We start from the raw sequence: 17,985 nt of genomic DNA, 5'->3' as shown, positions 1-17,985 counted from the left end.
GGTATATTTATAAAGAAACAATAGTATATTTTATGAGGCTGATCATTATTTGTTCACGATACCTAATGCATCAACTAATTTTATTAAATGTAACTTACGTAAAAACGTTTATTACTGTGTGTTGTGAAGTGCCGTTGTAATGTTGCAATGTCCGAAAGAGACAACAGGTGGCAGTACAGCACACTGGCGTCTGATGCATAGCGGCACTGCGCAATGTGCGCATGCGCAGAGGACAGAGACAGGCAAGATGGCGACGAGTAACGGCGGCGGAATGGAGGTGGACCAGACGGGTGAGAAATCACAGACACACGCCCGCCGCTGGCCCGAATTATACAACAATACACAACAATATGCTATAATACACACACTGGCGTCACGTACGTTCACTGAATTTTTAGCTATCCGTACATTTTAATGTTTTGGCAAACCACGCTAGCTAGGGCTGTTGCTGATTGGCTCACGTTCACTCAGGTTTTGTTTTGGTTGGACAAAAATGCCGACAGTCCCGCCTCCCGGTCAAAATCTGCTCTCTGATTGGCTGATTTTGACAACGTGCATCCCTAGCCTCTTTGGCTAAAAGCTGCAGCTGTGTTTATGTTCGAGAATCACATTGAATGTGTTTTTTTATTTCAGCTGAACAGATGTGAAGTAACTATTAAAGTAAACATCAGGTTTCATTCTGCTTCTCTATGTCTTTAAATAAGGGTTGACAGAACCTTCCGAAATTTGTAATGTAAACGTATTTTTGTCGTATCGCAAGCAAACGATACAATGTTTCTAGAGTTGAGATCATAATCGGATTTATTTTGCTCTGTCAATATACACATGCCAAATATCAATTACTGATCCATCGTGTTATGAAGTCACGTGTAAAGCAATGTTTAAATCTATTTTTTTCTGGTGTCTGACTGTAGTTGACACACTGTAAACTCTGATAAGTTTTAGAGGTTCTTGGTTTAAGTAATCAGAACTTTCTACTTTTGATTAATGTTAAATTAAGGTTCTTAATAAGACTTAGTAAGTGTGACTTAAATATGTCATTCATTATTCTCATAAACGTTAGTAGACGGAACTGAAAAAATAAGTACACAAAGATGCATTTTTAGTTTGATTGTGTTTGATTTACACCTTTAAAATAAGTCAATTGAACAAGAAGCAAATTCATTTTGTTTGAGTTTTAGTTAAAACTTCAAGTTAATCAAAAATAATCATTATACTTTACTCAAAAGTAAAAAGGTGTTTCAGGAACTTAAAATATTTTTAGTAAGTTGAACTTTTTCATAAAATTAAGTTTACATTACTTAATCTGTTTGGTTTACAGTTTATAATGCATCACAATTTATATCATGTCAAACTTATTATACTAGAGCCAACAATATTCACATATTCCTACAAAGATTGTAATACTGTAAAAGTATAACAATGCAGAAAGGTTTGTGTGATGGTTTGGTTTAAGGGTAGTGTGAGGATTTCAGGATACAGTATGAAAAATCATTATGTCTATAGAAATCCCATATAACACGAGAACCCAATGTGTGTGTGCAGTGTGCCCCAGTGTGATGGCTGCAGGTGTGACAGGGAGTGTGTCAGTGGCGTTACATCCTCTGGTTATCCTGAATATCTCTGATCACTGGATCCGAATCCGCTCGCAGGAGGGACGCGCCGTTCAGGGTGAGATCAGTGTTCTGTGAATGTGTGAATGAAATCTGGGTGTTACTCGGCACTTGCTCAACTCTGTGTGTGTGTGCGTGTGCGTGTGCGTGTGTGCGTGTGCGTGTGCGTGTAGTTGTCGGTGCTCTGATTGGACAGCAGGAGGGAAGAAACATTGAGGTGATGAATTCATTTGAGCTGCTGTTTCACACTGTAGAAGGTCAAATTCACATCGATAAAGAGTATTACTACATTAAAGAAGAGCAATGTAAGTAAACACACACACACAAACACCGACACACTCCGAGTACGTGTGCGTGATGCTGGGTTTCCTCCATCAGTCAAGCAGGTTTTTAAGGACATGGAGTTTCTGGGCTGGTACACGACTGGCGGCGCTCCCGACCAATCAGATATCCACATTCATAAGCAGGTGGGTGGGACTTCAGAATCTTTGTGTTGCGTTGTGTTGTGCTGGAGTTGTGATGATGTTTGTGTGTTTTCAGGTGTGTGAGATCATCGAGAGTCCACTGTTCCTGAAACTCAACCCCATGACCAAACACACAGACGTGAGTAACACACACACACACACACAAGTGTGCGGTGGGATTTCTGTTATTGTCTGCTGTGTTTGTGTTGAGATGTTCTTGTGTCTTGTTTGTACAGTTACCGGTCAGCGTGTTCGAGTCTGTGATCGACATCATCAATGGAGAGGTGAGTGTGTGTGTTTGGGGTGTTTAGAGGTCAACGGTCATGATCTTTCCTGTCACTCAGTCTCAGTGTGTTTTCCTCTGTGATGTGGTTGCTAGGCGACCATGCTGTTTGCCGAGTTGCCGTATACGTTAGCGACAGAAGAGGCTGAACGCATTGGAGTCGATCATGTTGCACGGATGACGACGACTGGAACAGGAGAGAACTCCACAGGTTTCACACGAACTGTTTCACTGATTCCAAACTTTTAAACCGTGTATAAATACAAACAGGTTTATGGACATTGTTTGTGTGATTTATGTGTGTGTGTTTGTGTGTGTGTGTGTTTGCGCTTCAGTGGCGGAGCATCTGATCGCTCAACACAGCGCTATAAAGATGCTGCACAGCCGGGTGAAGGTCATTCTGGAATATGTGAAAGCTGTTCAAGCTGGTGAGACACAAACAGACAGACACATACAAAACACAATACTGCCCCAAAATCACATGCCTGCTTTTATGGTTGAAATGTTCAAATGTAAATACGAAGTTGAGTCGGGGACTTTATTACATTATGGCCCACTTTCAGAGACACGCCAGGACCATGCCTTAGTTAAATTAGAGTCGCTTTTATAAAAATACCGAAGAAAAAAACATTACTGGTGTGCATCTTGAGACAAAAAAACAATGGCACTGACATATTTTAAGTTATTTTAATTTCAGACAGCTCAGTCATTTATTGAAGTCTGGGACTAGGCCTAAACCGGGCATAAGAAAATATTCATTCAGAAATATTGAGGACACTGTTATTAAACTGTGTGCAACTCTAAGATCGTCACCATTACACAAAAACATGTTCAGTCATATCTGAAGCACCAGAATGAGAAGTTGGTCAGTTTTTTATGCATCCGTGTTATGAGCAGATTGTAAGTGTCTAACCATCAGAACATGAACATGTGAATAATGTTAGAGAAGACACTCAGAAATTGTTTTTTGAAGAAATTCTTCAGACGGTTGTGGTTTTCTGTCTGTGATATTGATTCATGGTTCATGTTCTCAACACGTCTAACTCACTCATCACTAGGGTTTGGAACCAAGAACCGGGTCTGTTTTTTTTTTTTAAGATCCGGAGCCATGAGCAATTCATACATTTCGGTTCCAAAAACTGGTTCTGGTGTGACGCGTGGCCAAGCGCTGTGAGCAGCCTTACGCCACCGTTTCCAATAAAGGATGTCACAAACCAAAGAGAAATTCAGCACCACTTCTTTAATCACTGAAACATCGTTTTCAATGACTGTACCTGCACTCCACAGAGTCTTGCCGAACACAACGTTTCCTGTATGCGCACAACATTCTGTTCATCCTCATGACATTCTTATTGATTGACTTATAAATATTTCATCATTCTCTGAGCAGTATTGTGTTTTAATTTATATACATATACAGTCTGCAAATGCTTATACATTTGTCAGATTCTTTTATTCAGTGCGTTTAAGATATGCATTTCATCAGTATGTGTACCCAGGTATTTGAACCCATGACCTTAAACGTGTAGACGGATGGAGAGAGAGAGAGAGAGAGAGAGAGAGAGAGTATTGGTGTGCCACATGACATTCTCTCACTTGTGTGTTTATTAGGTGAAGTTCCGTTTAATCATGAGATCCTGCGGGAGGCCAACGCTTTGTGTCACCGCCTTCCTGTTCTCAACACACTCAAGTTTAAGACGGACTTTTATGATGTGAGTACACACACACAGATCTCTCATAGACATGTGCTGTTAAATGCAAGTACTTCTGTACTTCAGTAAAAATGTGTCCTGACGACTTTCTCTTGTAATGGAGTAATATATGACCAGTAATATCTGTACTTTCAAGTAATGGAGTTGTGTACTTGGACATCAGTTTTTGTCTTTAGTTCTTACTGAAGATGGACAGTCTTTTTGTGACTTGAGGGGCTAGTGTTGTTTAGAACTTGGTTGGTTTTCTGATGTGGATTTGCAGCAACATAGATTTTTTAATTCTTTGGAAACAACATAAGCACTCTTCAATCCAAACCTTGCAAAAGTTGAACATACAGACGGTGTAACTTGTGCTTTCTGTCTCTTTTCAGCAATGTAACGACGTGGGTCTCATGGCGTATTTAGGCAACATCACCAAAACCTGCAACAGCATGAATCAATTCATCAACAAATTCAACGTTCTGTACGACCGGCAGGGCATCGGCCGACGCATGCGGGGACTTTTCTTCTGACATGTTTCAGTTCTGCTGCGTGTTTTCTCAGTCTTGTGATCGCGTTCTGATTTTTGCCTTTTCTGTTGTAAATTAACTTCTCACACCATTAAATGGACTTTTTGTGACTTTTGTGTGTTTGTTTCTGTGCAATGAGGCACACCTGCAACAATACACATTTGCATCGATGATGTTGCACGAGATGAGTAGTTTTAAAGTTTGCCTTCAAATTTTCAGTCAAATCTCATTAAACTCTATATGACCGTGATGAAGTTAACTGATGACGTTGCATTTATGTATTTGTCAGATGCATTTCTTCTGACTTCGAGCTACACATTTTTAACCAGTGTGTCAAACTTATAACCTTTGTGTTGCACGTAAAGAGGAGAAACTGAACCTGATTTAATCTCAATCTTTCTACTACAGTCGCTTCTGCTTGTCAGCTCTGTGGGTGAGTTTTGAGGGTGAAAAACAAATTTATTTCATTTAGGAAAAGGTTTAACCCTCAGGGCGGCTTTATAAACTTCCTGAACACACACATGTAGAGGCCAACAGAAGTTGCTATTAAAAGCTGTCCTCACATAAAAACTGCCTCATTAACTTCAGTGTGTTCAGCAGAAATCCACCAACATGTGTTACCAACTGATGCCACGCTGCACAACACGTAAATCCCCAAAATATCAATCTACAGTCATAGATTTTGTTTATTGCTAAACTTTATTTTACTATTATAGGTGAAATATTCAGGAAAATGACAGCGTTCAAAAGTTACAATTATAACATTAAATTGTGGAATTTGACTAAATGTAACAAAGTTTTTTTATCTCCACACCTAAACTGTTAGTGATGTTGTTGTCTGTATGAACTCATGTTCATGGGTTTATTGTGTGTTTTTGTGCTCATGCTGAGTGACCGTAAAATACTTTAAACACAAACAGCTGTGAGACTGAAACTAATGAGCTTCAAACCTGCTGACACAACATTACACCTCAGCTCTTTTCACCCAACAATGAAAATTCTGTCATCATTTACTCTCCTTCCAGTTGTTCCAAATGTGTATAAATGTTCTGATGAAGACAGAGAAAGATATTTGGAAGAATGCGAATAACCAGACAGATTTTGCCCCCCATTGACTCCCATAGTAGGAAGAGATGTCATCATTTTTTGTTCCGTTGAACACAAAAGAAGATATTTTGAAGAATGTAGGACAGCAAACAGTTCTGGGGCACTTTTGACTAGCAGTGTATCTTTTCCTACTATGGGAGTCAATGGGGGGCAAAATCTGTCTGGTTATACACGTTCTTCCAAATATCTTTCTGTGTTCATCCGAACAAAGACATTTATACACATTTGGAACAACTCGTTTTTGGGTTCAGAATGTAGGATTATTACATCAGACAAACAAGAATCAATTCACATGGGTGAAAAACAACTTTAATGGTTCATCAAAGTTTCTCCTCAACACACACATAACAGTTTGTATGCAGCTTTCCCAGCGGTGTGTGCATGTGCGTGTGTGCTTTATGCGCTGTCGGCCGCTGTGTCTGCAGATGCAATGGGGTATCGGTACGGGTCATAGAGTTCTGACTGGTAGTTGTAGGGATAAAGGTAATAAGGGTGTGGGTGTTTCTTAGCGATGGGCACTGGTGGAGCTGGTTCCGCCTCCTCTTCCTCCTCTTCCATCACGGGTGCTGGGGGCGGAGCTTTACCCTTCACAGAGCGTGGCGGGTGGTCGATGAGACAGTCTGGATCCCAGTACGGGTCACAGTCGAATTCCATCCCCTTAAACGTCATAGGAGCGGGCGGGGGAGGCTCAGATTTTTTGACGAGGATGGGTGGAGGAGGGGGCGGTCCCTGCAGTTTGCAGGTGGAATGGTATCTCGGGTCACACAGCACCGGCACGGCACCGGTGGGCATGTAGACGATGTGCGGCTTACACAGGGGGTCTTTGCTGTTGCAGAGATAGATGACGTCAGCCTGAGAGATGGGTGGGGGCGCGGGGGCTTTGACCGGTGCGGGAGCAGGTGGTGCTCTCTCGGGAGGAGGCGGTTTGCAGGACTTGTCTTTGGCGGGGTCACATTTGGGAAGCGGAGGCAGGACTGGAATGCCCAGTTTGCTCTGGTAGTAAGAGGCGTTTGGACCGTAAACCTGTTCCAGCTGTCTCATCTGCTGATATATCATCCTGATCCTGTCGATCTCATACAACTGCAAGAAGAAGAAGAAGAATGAATACACACTGAACATGTTCTTAAAGACTGCGTGTGCGTGCGTGCGTGCGTGCGTGCGTGCGTGCGTGCGTGCGTGTCTTACTCCCTCTGTGTGTCCGATGCTGCTGTAGTATCTGTAATACGCCTGGAAGTCTGGAGTCTGTCTGTGCCAGTTTGGATCCACGTTGCGTTTGGGTCGAGAGTTGGACAGGAATTCATTTGCCTTGTTGGAGTCGATACTCACTGAAGCAACATCTAACACACACACACACAATTTGAGAAATTGTAAACCTTTAATAATGTGCATCTGTCAAACCTTCAATGAAGAATATGAGCCATTTACCTCCCTGTTTGAGGAGGTTCAACATGGATTTAGCTTCAAATTGATCTAAAAATAAAACATTTGAGTAGTGTTTTAAGAGAAATTGTCAATGGAAACATGAAATAAATAAATTTGATATAAAAATTACATTTACACAGTTCTCATTTTAAACAGAACAGTGAAGTAGAGATAAAACTCACAGGGCAGCAACAGCAAGCAGCTGAACAGCAGTTTCATTGCAGACGACATGACCTCTGACCCCTGACGGACAAACATTTTTATTTTTTTCACATCTTAACACTAACTTAAATAGTCATTTAGTTTTTTATTTAAAAACATATTGTTATTCATCATCAGAAATGCATTTAAGGCTTTGAATAAAATGTGACTAAGTTCTCACTTTTGTCCTTCATTTACAGTCATGTTATAAATCAGTAAGACAATAATCACTTACACACCAAAACATGGTTTAACAATATTACAACTTGATGAACAAATATATAACAAGAAAAATAATTAAGAACAATAAAAACGTGTATAAACGTCATCATACAAATAACTTAGAAACGAACTAGATCTCAGTGTAATTCAAAAAAATACTTTAAACCAAGAATTAATTCAATATAATTATATTATTATTATATACCAGTATTAATACTATACTTCTATTATTACCACATATTATATTATTCAATTTTATTATAACACACAATCGTTCTCCTTTAGCCAATTTTTTATTACAAATACACGATTTTCCCATAATCAAACAAAGCTTGATAATAAAGTCCATCAAAATGTAAAAAAACATACTTTTCTATAAATTAACTTAAATATCTACAGACTTAAGAGAGAGGTGAACTTCATACTTACCTTCAGAGTCACCACGCGCTTTACATCACTGAGCGCACGCAGGTGATTTTATCCTCGCCGGTGATCTGTCAATCACTCGAGCACGGCCGAGCTATTGGTTAGATCAGCTCGAGGACACGCCCAGCGCTCAGATCTATGCGCTCGCGGAAAGCGCAACATCAAAGAAAGATCATGAATGTGAAGAGAAAGCGATCAATAACTTTATATTCGCACACACGTACACACTCTCAGACGCCTGTCGCCACATTATTAGCGGTTTAGTCGGAAACAGATGTTTTCCGATATCGTGAAACTTTAAAGGCTCATAAAACTGACTTTTGCAGACGCGACACATTCCAGACTAACAACCGTTTACTTCATCCGTACGAACATCCACGTTTTACAAAAGTTTTAAATAAGAGAACAGAGAACAGGAGTCCAAAGCAGCTGCGCAGCCCGCTCACCTTATGACGTCATAGTATCGCGCGAGCGAGTCTGAAACAACGCTTTTACATTACTCGCGCGATACTGTGATATCATACGCGTAAAGTTACGCACAACAAATTTAAGACCTGACTAAAGTATCCGCCCAACAAATATTTTTTGCTTTAATCATATTCAATTTCAGGTTTAATTTTAGTCCCAGGGCCACGTTTTCTTCAAGCTTGTTATTTTGATTCACCAAAGTGTTAGAATAACCCTGCTTCACACTAGTAACGAGCACTATTTACCATAGCAATCACTACAAACGCCAACTATATTATTTTTACCATTTTCTTAAACATGAGTAAAAGTAGCTTATTAAAACTGCAGGTGTTGTTGCAAAAGTTTGAATTTCTGTACATTTCCTCTGCAGGAGTGAATCTGTAACACTAATCTCTATGAACACATGAGCCAAACACACAAAATTAAACTATTTACAACATTTATTTCAGAGATTAAAAAGCAAGCACATGTGAGGAAAGCCTCAGTTTAACATTGTCATTTAATACAGAAAAAGCTGTGATGTCATCAAACACTTTTGGCAATACATGTTTAAACAAACGTGACGCGTGTGCGTGCCTGGTTTATCTGCCACACGTTCAGCTCCTCGTATTCATCCAGAGCGGCCTGGAACTGTGCAGGAGTGAAACCACGAGACACGCAGCGCTGCTCCGCCTCCGTCATGTTAATGGATTTAACCGATCCCTCACCAGCCAGCTCACGCAACAGAGAGAAGATCACGTCTGCAGGCCGCTGAGCCCTAAACACACACACACGAGATTTATTAGGACACATCTCACTTCAAAGATCTAGTTTTTAGAGAACTTAACACCAGTGAACCAACACAAAACATGATTCAGATCAAAACAGAGTCTTAAGTCTGTGAGAGAGAGACTGATGTGCATGTACCTGGTGTTGTTCGTCTTGTCGGCCTGCAGCGAGTCTTTGCTCATCTCCATCAGTCTCATGGCCTCATTTACATCCTCCTTCTCAACAACATCCACCATCCGCAAGCGAGCCTAAAACACACACACACACACGCACGCACACACACACACACGATTACGAATCTCCTCACATGTTCATTAAATATCAACAGTTCTTGCCTTTCAAACAGTTAGAAAGTTTTTAGACAAAACCATCTTTCGGTCACAATGCTTGCGTCACCTCATCTTCCTCCAGCAGAAGATAATAAATGACATCTTGTTGTAGTTTATCACACTGTCGAGTTGTGCCAGCACTGTCAGACCGAGACAAGTGCAATGCCTTCTGGGAAAGCCAGCAACTGCTCAAGTCTCCGCCTCTCAACACCAGCTACTCTCTTAAACCCGCGCAGGGTTGGCGTGTCTCCGAGGTGTCGTGTACGTTCAGTTTTGCATGGGTTTGCACAGCGGCATGACATGAGGCTGACTGCCCACCCCGCAAAGCTGATCGTCACCACGACAACGGACAAGCGTCAGGCGAGTGGGAGAACGTGCGCGCCCTCTGCTGGCGATGTCAGACAGCAGCGTGTGTTGTGAAGTGCCATTTCTGCAGTAGACCTTAACAGCAGCTACCTGCACAAACAGCACTTTTAACACCCAACAGCCACATCACACGATCTTCCTGACAGATTCACAAGTCCTGGAATATACTTGATCGTTTTTAACAATCTGTCGCACGCACACACACGTTGGCAGAGCTGGTCCTGTGTGTGAGTGAAGTGCCCACATTGCAGTAGGACACACACACACACTATCTGCACTGTAAGCACTTTACCACACACAGGACACACGCCAGTGAGCGAGTTTGAAAAAACTGTAATTTCCTCCAAAAATGAACTCGACTCAAGAGTTCTATTGTTTAGGGTTCATGGTATGTTGTAGAGCTGCACGATTCTGGATAAGTTGAGAATCACGATTCAAATAGAGATTGCGATTCTTTTACGATTCTGAATGATGACTAAGTAATACATCATTTACTAGAGGTTCTGTCAAAAAATAATTTAGGTATGTAATATGTAGGAGTTTCCTAAAAAGTATTAATGCATTGAAGTAACTTGTATATGAAATATTTCTCTGTAAAACAAATTCATAAGGTGACACTTGCAATTAAAGGTCTTTGGAAAGATTGATAAATTTGCCTGACATCTACAGACTGCTTGAAGGGGTCTTTAAAGAAAGACAGTAGGGATGTAACGAGCCGGTTGAAAATCAATTATAATGTGTGATATGGAGTTATTCTGCGGACTATATTAAAAAGGAATTGCAAACTGCATTTGCAAATGCGTTTTCTATTTGTCGTGTCAAAATTGTGACATAATTCAAACGCAATTGCAAACCGTTTTCATTTGCATTTACGCGAACGTACAATGTCTGCCAAATTTCAAAAGGAAAAGCAAAGTCTATTTGCAAATGAATGACCTCTGTCTTACGAGTTACGACCCTGCCAAATTTAAATCGCAATAGCAATTCCCCATATGCTATTTCACTTCCTCTGGCGTCGCGTATTAAGCCTGCCAAAACTCAAATGAAATCGCAAATCCCTTTGCGTTTCCTCTGACTTGTACATAAACCTGTCAATCAATGGCGGGGGTGGGCTTATTCAATGGGGTGTGTTTGTATCGGGAAGTGACATCCTTCACCATCGCAGTGGTAACGTAACGCAGTATTCTCACCTGTAAACAGTTTAAAATAACCTGAAATGCTGGGCAACTTGATGAAAAGCTCTAATAACACAGCTTCTCTATTAGCGTTAATACAGTGATAAGCACCATACACTCTCGTGACGTGTAATGACGGATATAAGCGCGCACTCGGATTTGTCTACGCTACAAACGGCAATCGTTAGTTTAGTTTCAAAGCCGTCTAGTTAAGATGTGAAGCATAATCAGAACAATGTAACAATCCTGAAAGACACTCATAAGAGCAGTTTTGTTGTATTTACTTTATATGTTGGTGATGGTCTGTTATTTAGTGTGAGATTCATTTGGGCAGAGTAGGAGCTTGTAAACACGTCTCATGGGTGCGAGTTGGCAACTCTCTGCGTTAATCCCAGTACTTCTGAGATCATTTGACACAGAAATAATGATAAGTGTGTGGCTGAAAAGACTGTTTGTGAAGTCGTTACATACCTAATGATGATAATGCTTTCTCTGCTTCTGCGCCAGCACACATTGAAGCGTTAGGATTTTAGTACGAGGTGTAAGTTAATAGACACACGAGAATCGTTGATTTTCATGAATGAGATCGCGATCTTGTAAGGATTAATGGTGCAGCTCTAGAATGTTATTAGAGCAAACGTGTGTTGTATCTCACCAGGGCAGTGGAGAGACGCAGGATGGAGAGCAGCGTTCGGGCAGAGGTGAACGTTGTGTCTTTACCAACTCGAGCCTCTTTCCTCATCTCCACATATGCTGCTGTGATGTAATCAGACAGAGCCTCAGGAATCAACGGCTGCTTCTGTTTACACTTACTGATGTAACGCCTGCAGACACACAGGGAAAGAGAGCGTTTATATATGCGTGTAACAGGGTTTGACATCAAGCACGGCACATGTTAACCTTTACACATAAAACGAGCACAACCATAGGCTTGAAGTGTGTGTGTACCTCATGAGTTTCATGTCGATAGGGTTGAAGTGAGTTGGTGGTTGTTTGCAGTGCTGATGGACGTATGTGATGTGTTGGGCCAGTCGCAGGTCATTGTCAGTATCTGGTTTGTCCTGAATGAGCCACAGCAGGTCAAAGCGAGACAGCAGCGCCGCGGGCAGCTGAATGTTCTGCTCGAGTGTCTTGCGCGGGTTGTAGCGACCATACGCAGGGTTCGCTGCTGCCAGGATTGAACAACGTGCATTTAAAGACGTCATGATGCCGGCCTGAGAAAAATCAAGACAAACGTGCTCAATGCGTCGTTGCATTTCTAGAAGCAGACATTTATTTGCGACTCCGACACAATCCAGAGGGTTGGAAAGTTGTGTTACCTTGGCGATGGAGATGGTCTGTTGCTCCATAACCTCATGAATGGCCGTACGGTCGGCATCAGCCATCTTATCAAACTCATCGATGCAGCACACTCCCAAGTCAGCCAGAACTAAAGCCCCGCCCTCCAGGGTCATCTCTCCTGTGACCGGGTCACGCATCACAGCAGCCGTCAAACCTACACCCGACGAACCCCGTCCAGTAGTGTACTGACCTGACACAAACGAGAACATTAGAAGACGATCAACAGGACATCAGCCGAGAACACTTTCCTGTAAAGACATTCCGAAATGTTTATAATGCTGATGCAATTGTTGTTTTTTTAAGGCTAGTTTCAAATGAGAGCAAACGGCATGAACACCCACTGCGCGGGGCGAGTCGGTCGATATATGACAGCAGCTGAGACTTCGCAACACCCGGATCCCCCATCAGGCAGATGTTGATGTTCCCTAAAAACACACGAATATACAGACAATGTCCTCTTTTAACACCAGTTTTGATCATTTTTACAGGAAGTCATCACATATTTAAGAAGTTAAACTACACAAGTTGATTTAAGGTGTGTTTATTGGACTCAACACTTATACACACCACACAAACCCAAGAGACGTAAAACTTGGGATCTTTATTACAAATCAGAAGAACAGGAAAATGGAAAATCATCGTCTCAAACTTTACTGACATCACTGGTTGATTGCATGCGTGTCTACACACAAAACCTTTCCTCACCTCTGATCTTCATGCCACGTGGTGCCTGCTCGACCCCGCCCACCAGCAGCAGCAGCAGCGCTTTCTTGACATCCTCATGACCGTAAATCTCTGGAGCGATCGACCCCGCCAGCTTCTCATAGAAATCCTCCTCTACACACACACACACACACACACACACACACACACACAGAGAAGTGAACACACTCATTAGGATGCACGTGTACAGAACACACACACACGGCACACATGGGACATACCTGTAATTTGTCTCAGCTCTTCATCACTGAGCTCTTCGGTACCCAACTCATCATCTTCCGACTTATTCATCAGAGTGATGCTGTGACAGTCCAGATACGTCTCAGACAACAAACCCTAAAACACACACATATACTTCTGTTTTAGACACGAGCGTCTGGGTCACTCAGACACACACACATACAAAGAAAAAGCACACGACGTGAAGTGCACGTCACCTGTACGGCCTGTCTGAAGCCAGAGCGCAACAGAGGAAGGAATATTCCCGCAACAGCCACGTGATCTCCGGGCTGCGCCACACGCGTGTTCTCTCCGCGTGCATAAATGGTCATGCTCCGAGGAATGTTTCCTACGGGCACCTGATCGCTCTGCAAGACCATTAAAACACAATCAATTACAGCTCATGTTCTCCGAGACGCACGGTACGCCCGCACGCACGAATACATACATGTTCCTGAATGCGCAGCTCCTGGAATTTGACGAACTTTGACCCCCGCGTCTGCAGATACAGACGCCCTCCAGATTTGTTGGTGACACATTCCTGACTGGGGCACATGATCAGTGGCATGAAGCTCGGCGAGGCGATCTGAGAAAGAAATCATGGTCATTAGTCCAGCGCCCATCACAGCTGCGTGTTCATGAGCAACTTTTAATGAAGCAGCAGCGTCTCTACCGGCTGATAAGTCTCGGCGCCGCACTGGTCACATGTGTACGTGGCGACGGCCATCATGGGTTTGACCTCCGTCGCTCTGGTAACGATGCCTCTGACCGTCACGAGCTGACCGATGCTGTCGGCCTTCACATCACGAACCACTTTTGGCTTCATTGTGGATGGAGGTTTGAAATACACCTCGCTGACGGCAGAAACACAGATCACAGGAGTCAAGTGACGCTAATGCTCAAAGAACTTCTGATGTCTCATTTATCACATTTGTGAAGCACATCCGAGCACACTGAATGTCACACGTGTGTGTTCAACTCACAATCTGCGCATGAGTTCAGATGGGTACTGATTCCGGGGGTCACGTGTATCAGCAGGGTCGCGACCTCTGGTCTCCATCATCAGCCGGTGCTCAATATAAACATCCAACGCATCCTTTGCCACCACCTACGACGCGCACACAAGTTTCCATTTTAAATAAATTGCAGTATTCTGTACTGGGTATTTCTCATTTTCCAGCCTCAAACTGTTATGGTTTCCTTAAAAAGGTTGATTCAAGTTTCACAATAATTGCATCATTTGGCCACACACACACACACACACACACCTCTCGTTCTCTGTATTCGGGCAGGAGCTCATGAACAGCATCGGCAAACAGTCCACCGTAGCGTTTGGTGTTTTCACACACACTCTCCACCAGTTCAGGGTCTTCTTCAGCCATATCATCCAGATCCACCACCAGTGCCACCTGCTCACGGTGAGCCAGAGAGACCTACACACACACGCACACGTGAGCTTAAGCCTGACACACCGCTGTACATCTGCAGAAACAGGCCATCATCTCACCAGCTGAGCACCGTATTTAAAGACCTTCTTCCCAGAGTCATCCTCCGTGTAGAACTCCTGCAGAAAGCGCTTACACTTATCTGAAAAACACAGACGAGAAACACATTCTCTCATACTGAACAACAAATGAGAAGAGCAACTGACAGCTATTTGTTTGCAAAACAACTCTATTCAATTTATGGACGAAATTCAAACTCGCAGAATGACGTGACAGAGCTTGCGCAGGTGCACCCAGACAAGCGCGCGCCCATTGACAAACAACAGTCACGTGAGCGCGCCCCTCCCCCGCGCGGCATGACGAGAGAACAAAAACAAACCATCGACCGAAAATAGAGCAGTAATGCACGAGCCATACATTAATAATTTCACCTAAAAACCGCACAACACTACACGTATGAACATTACAGACGTGTGAAATATAACAGAGCTTTAAAAACCGACCAACAGTGGTGAATATAAAATGAGTCAAAACATTTCGACGCCGCCAACAAAACAGTATCGATTCAGTGTCGTGTTCACGAACCGTCTTCATCGACGACGTCGCTTCCTCGGTTAAGATGTAATATAGTCTGGCTTTATAAATGGCGCGCTTGTAACGCCACTCGATCGCTGCTGTTTTTGTAAACAAAGAAGCACATGGCCCTGTGGACCCGTTACCGCCCGCGTCGCTTCCGCCATCCATCCGCGGTTAAATAATCCCAACCAAGCCGGTCCGTTTCACACAACACTGAAACTTTTACGATGCGATTCTAAGCGACTTCTTGCGGTCTGTATCGTGCACGAGTCGCGCTAAACGATTAAGAGCGTTTTCGAGAAACTTTTAGTTTGAAAAAGCGAGTACGGGTTGAAACTAGCACGTGGTATCCGCGCGCCGCCGCTCTTTGTTCGCAAAATCCATCCGGGCATTTTATCTTACGCGCGCGCACCGACTCTGCGTTTGCGTCAATAACTACATTTAGTCAAAGAATTTATTTACACGCACAATAAACGGGGTTGCGCGAGAAAACATATCAAAGATGTTTCAGATTTTCCAATTTCAGATCTCGTTACATTCGGCTCGAGGTAAAATCTTTTTTCATTTGCATATACTTAATTAAATGTATGTTTAAATTATGTTTAAGTTTATCATCGTTGACTCACTTTTTTCTCTCATAAAGAATAAACTCTTCAAACCAGTGAACTAAGTTACTTTCAATATGCGTTGAAGTAACTTATACGTTACGTGTGTTAAGTGAAAATCCCAACTCACCCTTCTCCGCCACATAATCTTTCGGCGCCATGTTTATCGCAGAATGTTAAATAGTAAAATCTATAAGATATATGTATAAATATTTCTCTAGTAAAGCGTTTTAGTCTCGGAAAGTACAACACCGTCTCGAGGGCAGCTGCAAAAACTGGCGCGAGTCTGCCTACACTTTCCACCAATGACAACGCGTCTCTGTGTGTGCGAAGGCGGGGCTCTGCTGTGGCGCGAAAGCCTTCCAAACGTGATCAGTCATGTGACCATATTCACCAATCACAGCCCGAGTTGGAACGGCGCTAAGAACGCCGACTCCGGACGTCACAGGAAGCGATACACGCTGACGACATCCGCTAGTCAAGTGCTGTAAATGCAGCAGCAGGAAGCACTTCTGAAACTAAATATCAGCATCTAATATTCTGAAATACACAGATGTGTCTTTAACACAGTGGAAACTTTCGTGCATTCACGAGATCGTTTAAGAACATATGGCGTTTATAAACGTTAATTATAGCGTTTTCTTCCTCGGAAGTGCTCTCGCGGTACTTTGATACATACGGTGATCGTTTATGTGCGCAGCTCTGCGTGAATTCTCTCGCTACTCGTTGAAGTTACTGAGTGAACTGAAATTTAAGTTATCTGTCGGGTTTATAGAAACATAAACTTACAGAGCTTCATTTAGTAAAAAGCTTATTTTTTTGTGATGATTGTTCCCAAATTAAATTCCAATCTGTCTGCCTGTGTTATCCAAAATATATTTAAAAAATAATTAGCAGTGCTAATAAAAACTGTATTTATAACACATAAACACATTGTTTACAATTATTGTATTAAATATGTATAAAAACCTCCTGAGGGTTTTTTTTTCTCGATTAGTTTTGGGTTCCTCGCCACCGTTTGCATACTGTTTTTGGGGGGGGTCACTTTAGAATTTTAAAGTTTTACTTTATTAATATTGCATATAGGAATTTATTATCTGTTATATTTGACCTGTGCTTCTCTCTCCTTTATCCTAAATATCCTAAATGTGTGCTCTCACTGAGCGTGTGTGTGTGCGTACTTGTCTGTGTGCGTACTTGTCTGTGTACGTACGTGTGTGTGTGTGTGTTGTGTGTGTGTGCGTGCGCATCCGTGTGTGTCTCTGTGTCTGTGTGTGTTGGTGCGTGTGCGTGTTCTGTGTGTGGAGTGTTTTGTGTGTGGGTGTGTCTGTCTTCTGTGTTTTCAACCTTTTCTTGTTTTTGCAGGTACAACTTTGATTGTTTTGCTTATAGTCAATGTGTCTCATGTGCAGCTGCTTTGTAACAATGAAAATTGTAAAAGCGCTATATAAATAAAGTTGAGTTGAGAGTTGAGTTGAGTTAAAGAAAAAGAGCTGTTGAACTGATTTTTTTTCAAACAGAATCAATGTTTATGCTTATAAACTGATAACAAACTGTAAACAACAACGTCAACATAAGACTGTAAAGAGCATAACCAAAGATGTTTTTCTCCAATTGTTGTCTGTGCACCTTTTATGCTTTAGACCAATCAAAATCTGCCAGAGGAAAGTAGGCAGTGATACCGATGGCACAACTGAACTAAACTGTAAACAGGTGCTAAAAAAAATCTCGCACACTTGTGGTTTTATTCAAACAAATCCTCCAGATAGCTGCCAGAGTCACGGGTGGAGGGCTGCAGAAGAAGAGAAAAAGATGAAGACGATGAAGTCATTTGAACTACATGACACCGCTGAGGGTTGAACTTACCAGAATGATGCCTGTCTCAGAGTCCTCATCATCATCATAATCCTCAATTACTGGTTCATCATCTGAATGATCTTCATCAATCAGAGACAGTCTGAACACACACACACTTTTATAAGCATACATTTCTGAATAATAGTTCCGTATA

At 42.3% G+C, this 17,985-nt stretch overlaps 4 protein-coding genes across 6 annotated transcripts in view; 1 reads left to right on the top strand and 3 right to left on the bottom strand.

Moving 5' to 3' along the window:
• The first annotated feature begins 158 nt into the window (after nt 1-158).
• On the top strand, nt 159-4,691 carry cops6 (COP9 signalosome subunit 6). Its single transcript, XM_057349616.1, has 10 exons — nt 159-290; nt 1,546-1,671; nt 1,787-1,918; nt 1,992-2,080; nt 2,154-2,216; nt 2,314-2,361; nt 2,457-2,571; nt 2,696-2,788; nt 3,972-4,072; nt 4,444-4,691. Exons 1-10 carry the CDS (start codon nt 194-196, stop codon nt 4,582-4,584), a joined length of 1,005 nt encoding a protein of 334 aa, XP_057205599.1. The 5' UTR covers nt 159-193; the 3' UTR covers nt 4,585-4,691.
• Nucleotides 4,692-5,979: 1,288 nt separating this feature from the next.
• Nucleotides 5,980-8,737, bottom strand: LOC130563607 (uncharacterized). The gene is made up of 5 exons (XM_057349284.1): nt 7,963-8,737; nt 7,293-7,353; nt 7,114-7,158; nt 6,874-7,025; nt 5,980-6,768 (listed from the first exon to the last, which is right to left on the bottom strand). Exons 2-5 carry the CDS (start codon nt 7,339-7,341, stop codon nt 6,085-6,087), a joined length of 930 nt encoding a protein of 309 aa, XP_057205267.1. The 5' UTR covers nt 7,342-7,353; nt 7,963-8,737; the 3' UTR covers nt 5,980-6,084.
• Nucleotides 8,738-8,849: 112 nt separating this feature from the next.
• Nucleotides 8,850-16,279, bottom strand: mcm7 (minichromosome maintenance complex component 7). 3 transcript variants are annotated; one of them, XM_057349278.1, is made up of 15 exons: nt 16,105-16,279; nt 14,856-14,935; nt 14,617-14,781; nt 14,332-14,456; nt 14,022-14,202; nt 13,797-13,934; nt 13,567-13,716; nt 13,351-13,465; nt 13,112-13,243; nt 12,748-12,831; nt 12,385-12,596; nt 12,014-12,279; nt 11,721-11,889; nt 9,334-9,443; nt 8,850-9,184 (listed from the first exon to the last, which is right to left on the bottom strand). In XM_057349278.1, the coding sequence occupies exons 1-15, from the start codon at nt 16,133-16,135 to the stop codon at nt 8,977-8,979; spliced, it is 2,166 nt and encodes a 721-aa protein (XP_057205261.1). In that variant the 5' UTR covers nt 16,136-16,279; the 3' UTR covers nt 8,850-8,976. The 3 variants fall into 3 exon arrangements, with proteins under 3 accessions (XP_057205261.1, XP_057205262.1, XP_057205260.1); XM_057349279.1 differs by lacking the exon at nt 16,105-16,279 and adding an exon at nt 15,379-15,750; XM_057349277.1 differs by lacking the exon at nt 16,105-16,279 and having other exon boundaries at nt 14,856-15,751.
• Nucleotides 16,280-17,516: 1,237 nt separating this feature from the next.
• Nucleotides 17,517-17,985, bottom strand: part of LOC130563543 (cohesin subunit SA-1) — a 14,074-nt gene continuing 13,605 nt past the window's right edge. Inside the window, exons 31-32 of the mRNA XM_057349124.1 lie at nt 17,841-17,931; nt 17,517-17,766 (exon numbers count right to left, since the gene is read on the bottom strand). Of these exons, the coding sequence (XP_057205107.1) occupies nt 17,719-17,766; nt 17,841-17,931 (139 nt within the window). The 3' untranslated portion in view covers nt 17,517-17,718. The remainder of the gene's footprint in view (nt 17,767-17,840; nt 17,932-17,985) is intronic.

Source organism: Triplophysa rosa, linkage group LG13, assembly GCF_024868665.1.
Source record: "Triplophysa rosa linkage group LG13, Trosa_1v2, whole genome shotgun sequence".
NCBI lineage: Eukaryota > Metazoa > Chordata > Actinopteri > Cypriniformes > Nemacheilidae > Triplophysa > Triplophysa rosa.
Note: the sequence above shows the minus strand (reverse complement) of the source record. Positions and strands in the feature narration are given on the sequence as shown.

What these genes read in the sequence shown, in the direction of transcription:
- cops6 (XM_057349616.1), top strand. Translation starts at nt 194, where the DNA reads ATGCATAGCGGCACTGCGCAATGTGCGCATGCGCAGAGGACAGAGACA. An exon ending in AATGGAGGTGGACCAGACGG is followed by an intron (nt 291 to 1,545) that starts GTGAGAAATCAC and finishes GTGTGTGTGCAG; the next exon opens with TGTGCCCCAGTGTGATGGCT. An exon ending in TTAAGACGGACTTTTATGAT is followed by an intron (nt 4,073 to 4,443) that starts GTGAGTACACAC and finishes GTCTCTTTTCAG; the next exon opens with CAATGTAACGACGTGGGTCT.
- LOC130563607 (XM_057349284.1), bottom strand. Translation starts at nt 7,341, where the DNA reads ATGTCGTCTGCAATGAAACTGCTGTTCAGCTGCTTGCTGTTGCTGCCC. An exon ending in GAACCTCCTCAAACAGGGAG is followed by an intron (nt 7,026 to 7,113) that starts GTAAATGGCTCA and finishes TGTGTGTGTTAG; the next exon opens with ATGTTGCTTCAGTGAGTATC. An exon ending in GCATCGGACACACAGAGGGA is followed by an intron (nt 6,769 to 6,873) that starts GTAAGACACGCA and finishes TTCTTCTTGCAG; the next exon opens with TTGTATGAGATCGACAGGAT.
- mcm7 (XM_057349277.1), bottom strand. Translation starts at nt 14,969, where the DNA reads ATGAGAGAATGTGTTTCTCGTCTGTGTTTTTCAGATAAGTGTAAGCGC. An exon ending in AGAGCTGAGACAAATTACAG is followed by an intron (nt 13,244 to 13,350) that starts GTATGTCCCATG and finishes GTGTGTGTGTAG; the next exon opens with AGGAGGATTTCTATGAGAAG. An exon ending in CGACCGACTCGCCCCGCGCA is followed by an intron (nt 12,597 to 12,747) that starts GTGGGTGTTCAT and finishes CGTTTGTGTCAG; the next exon opens with GTCAGTACACTACTGGACGG.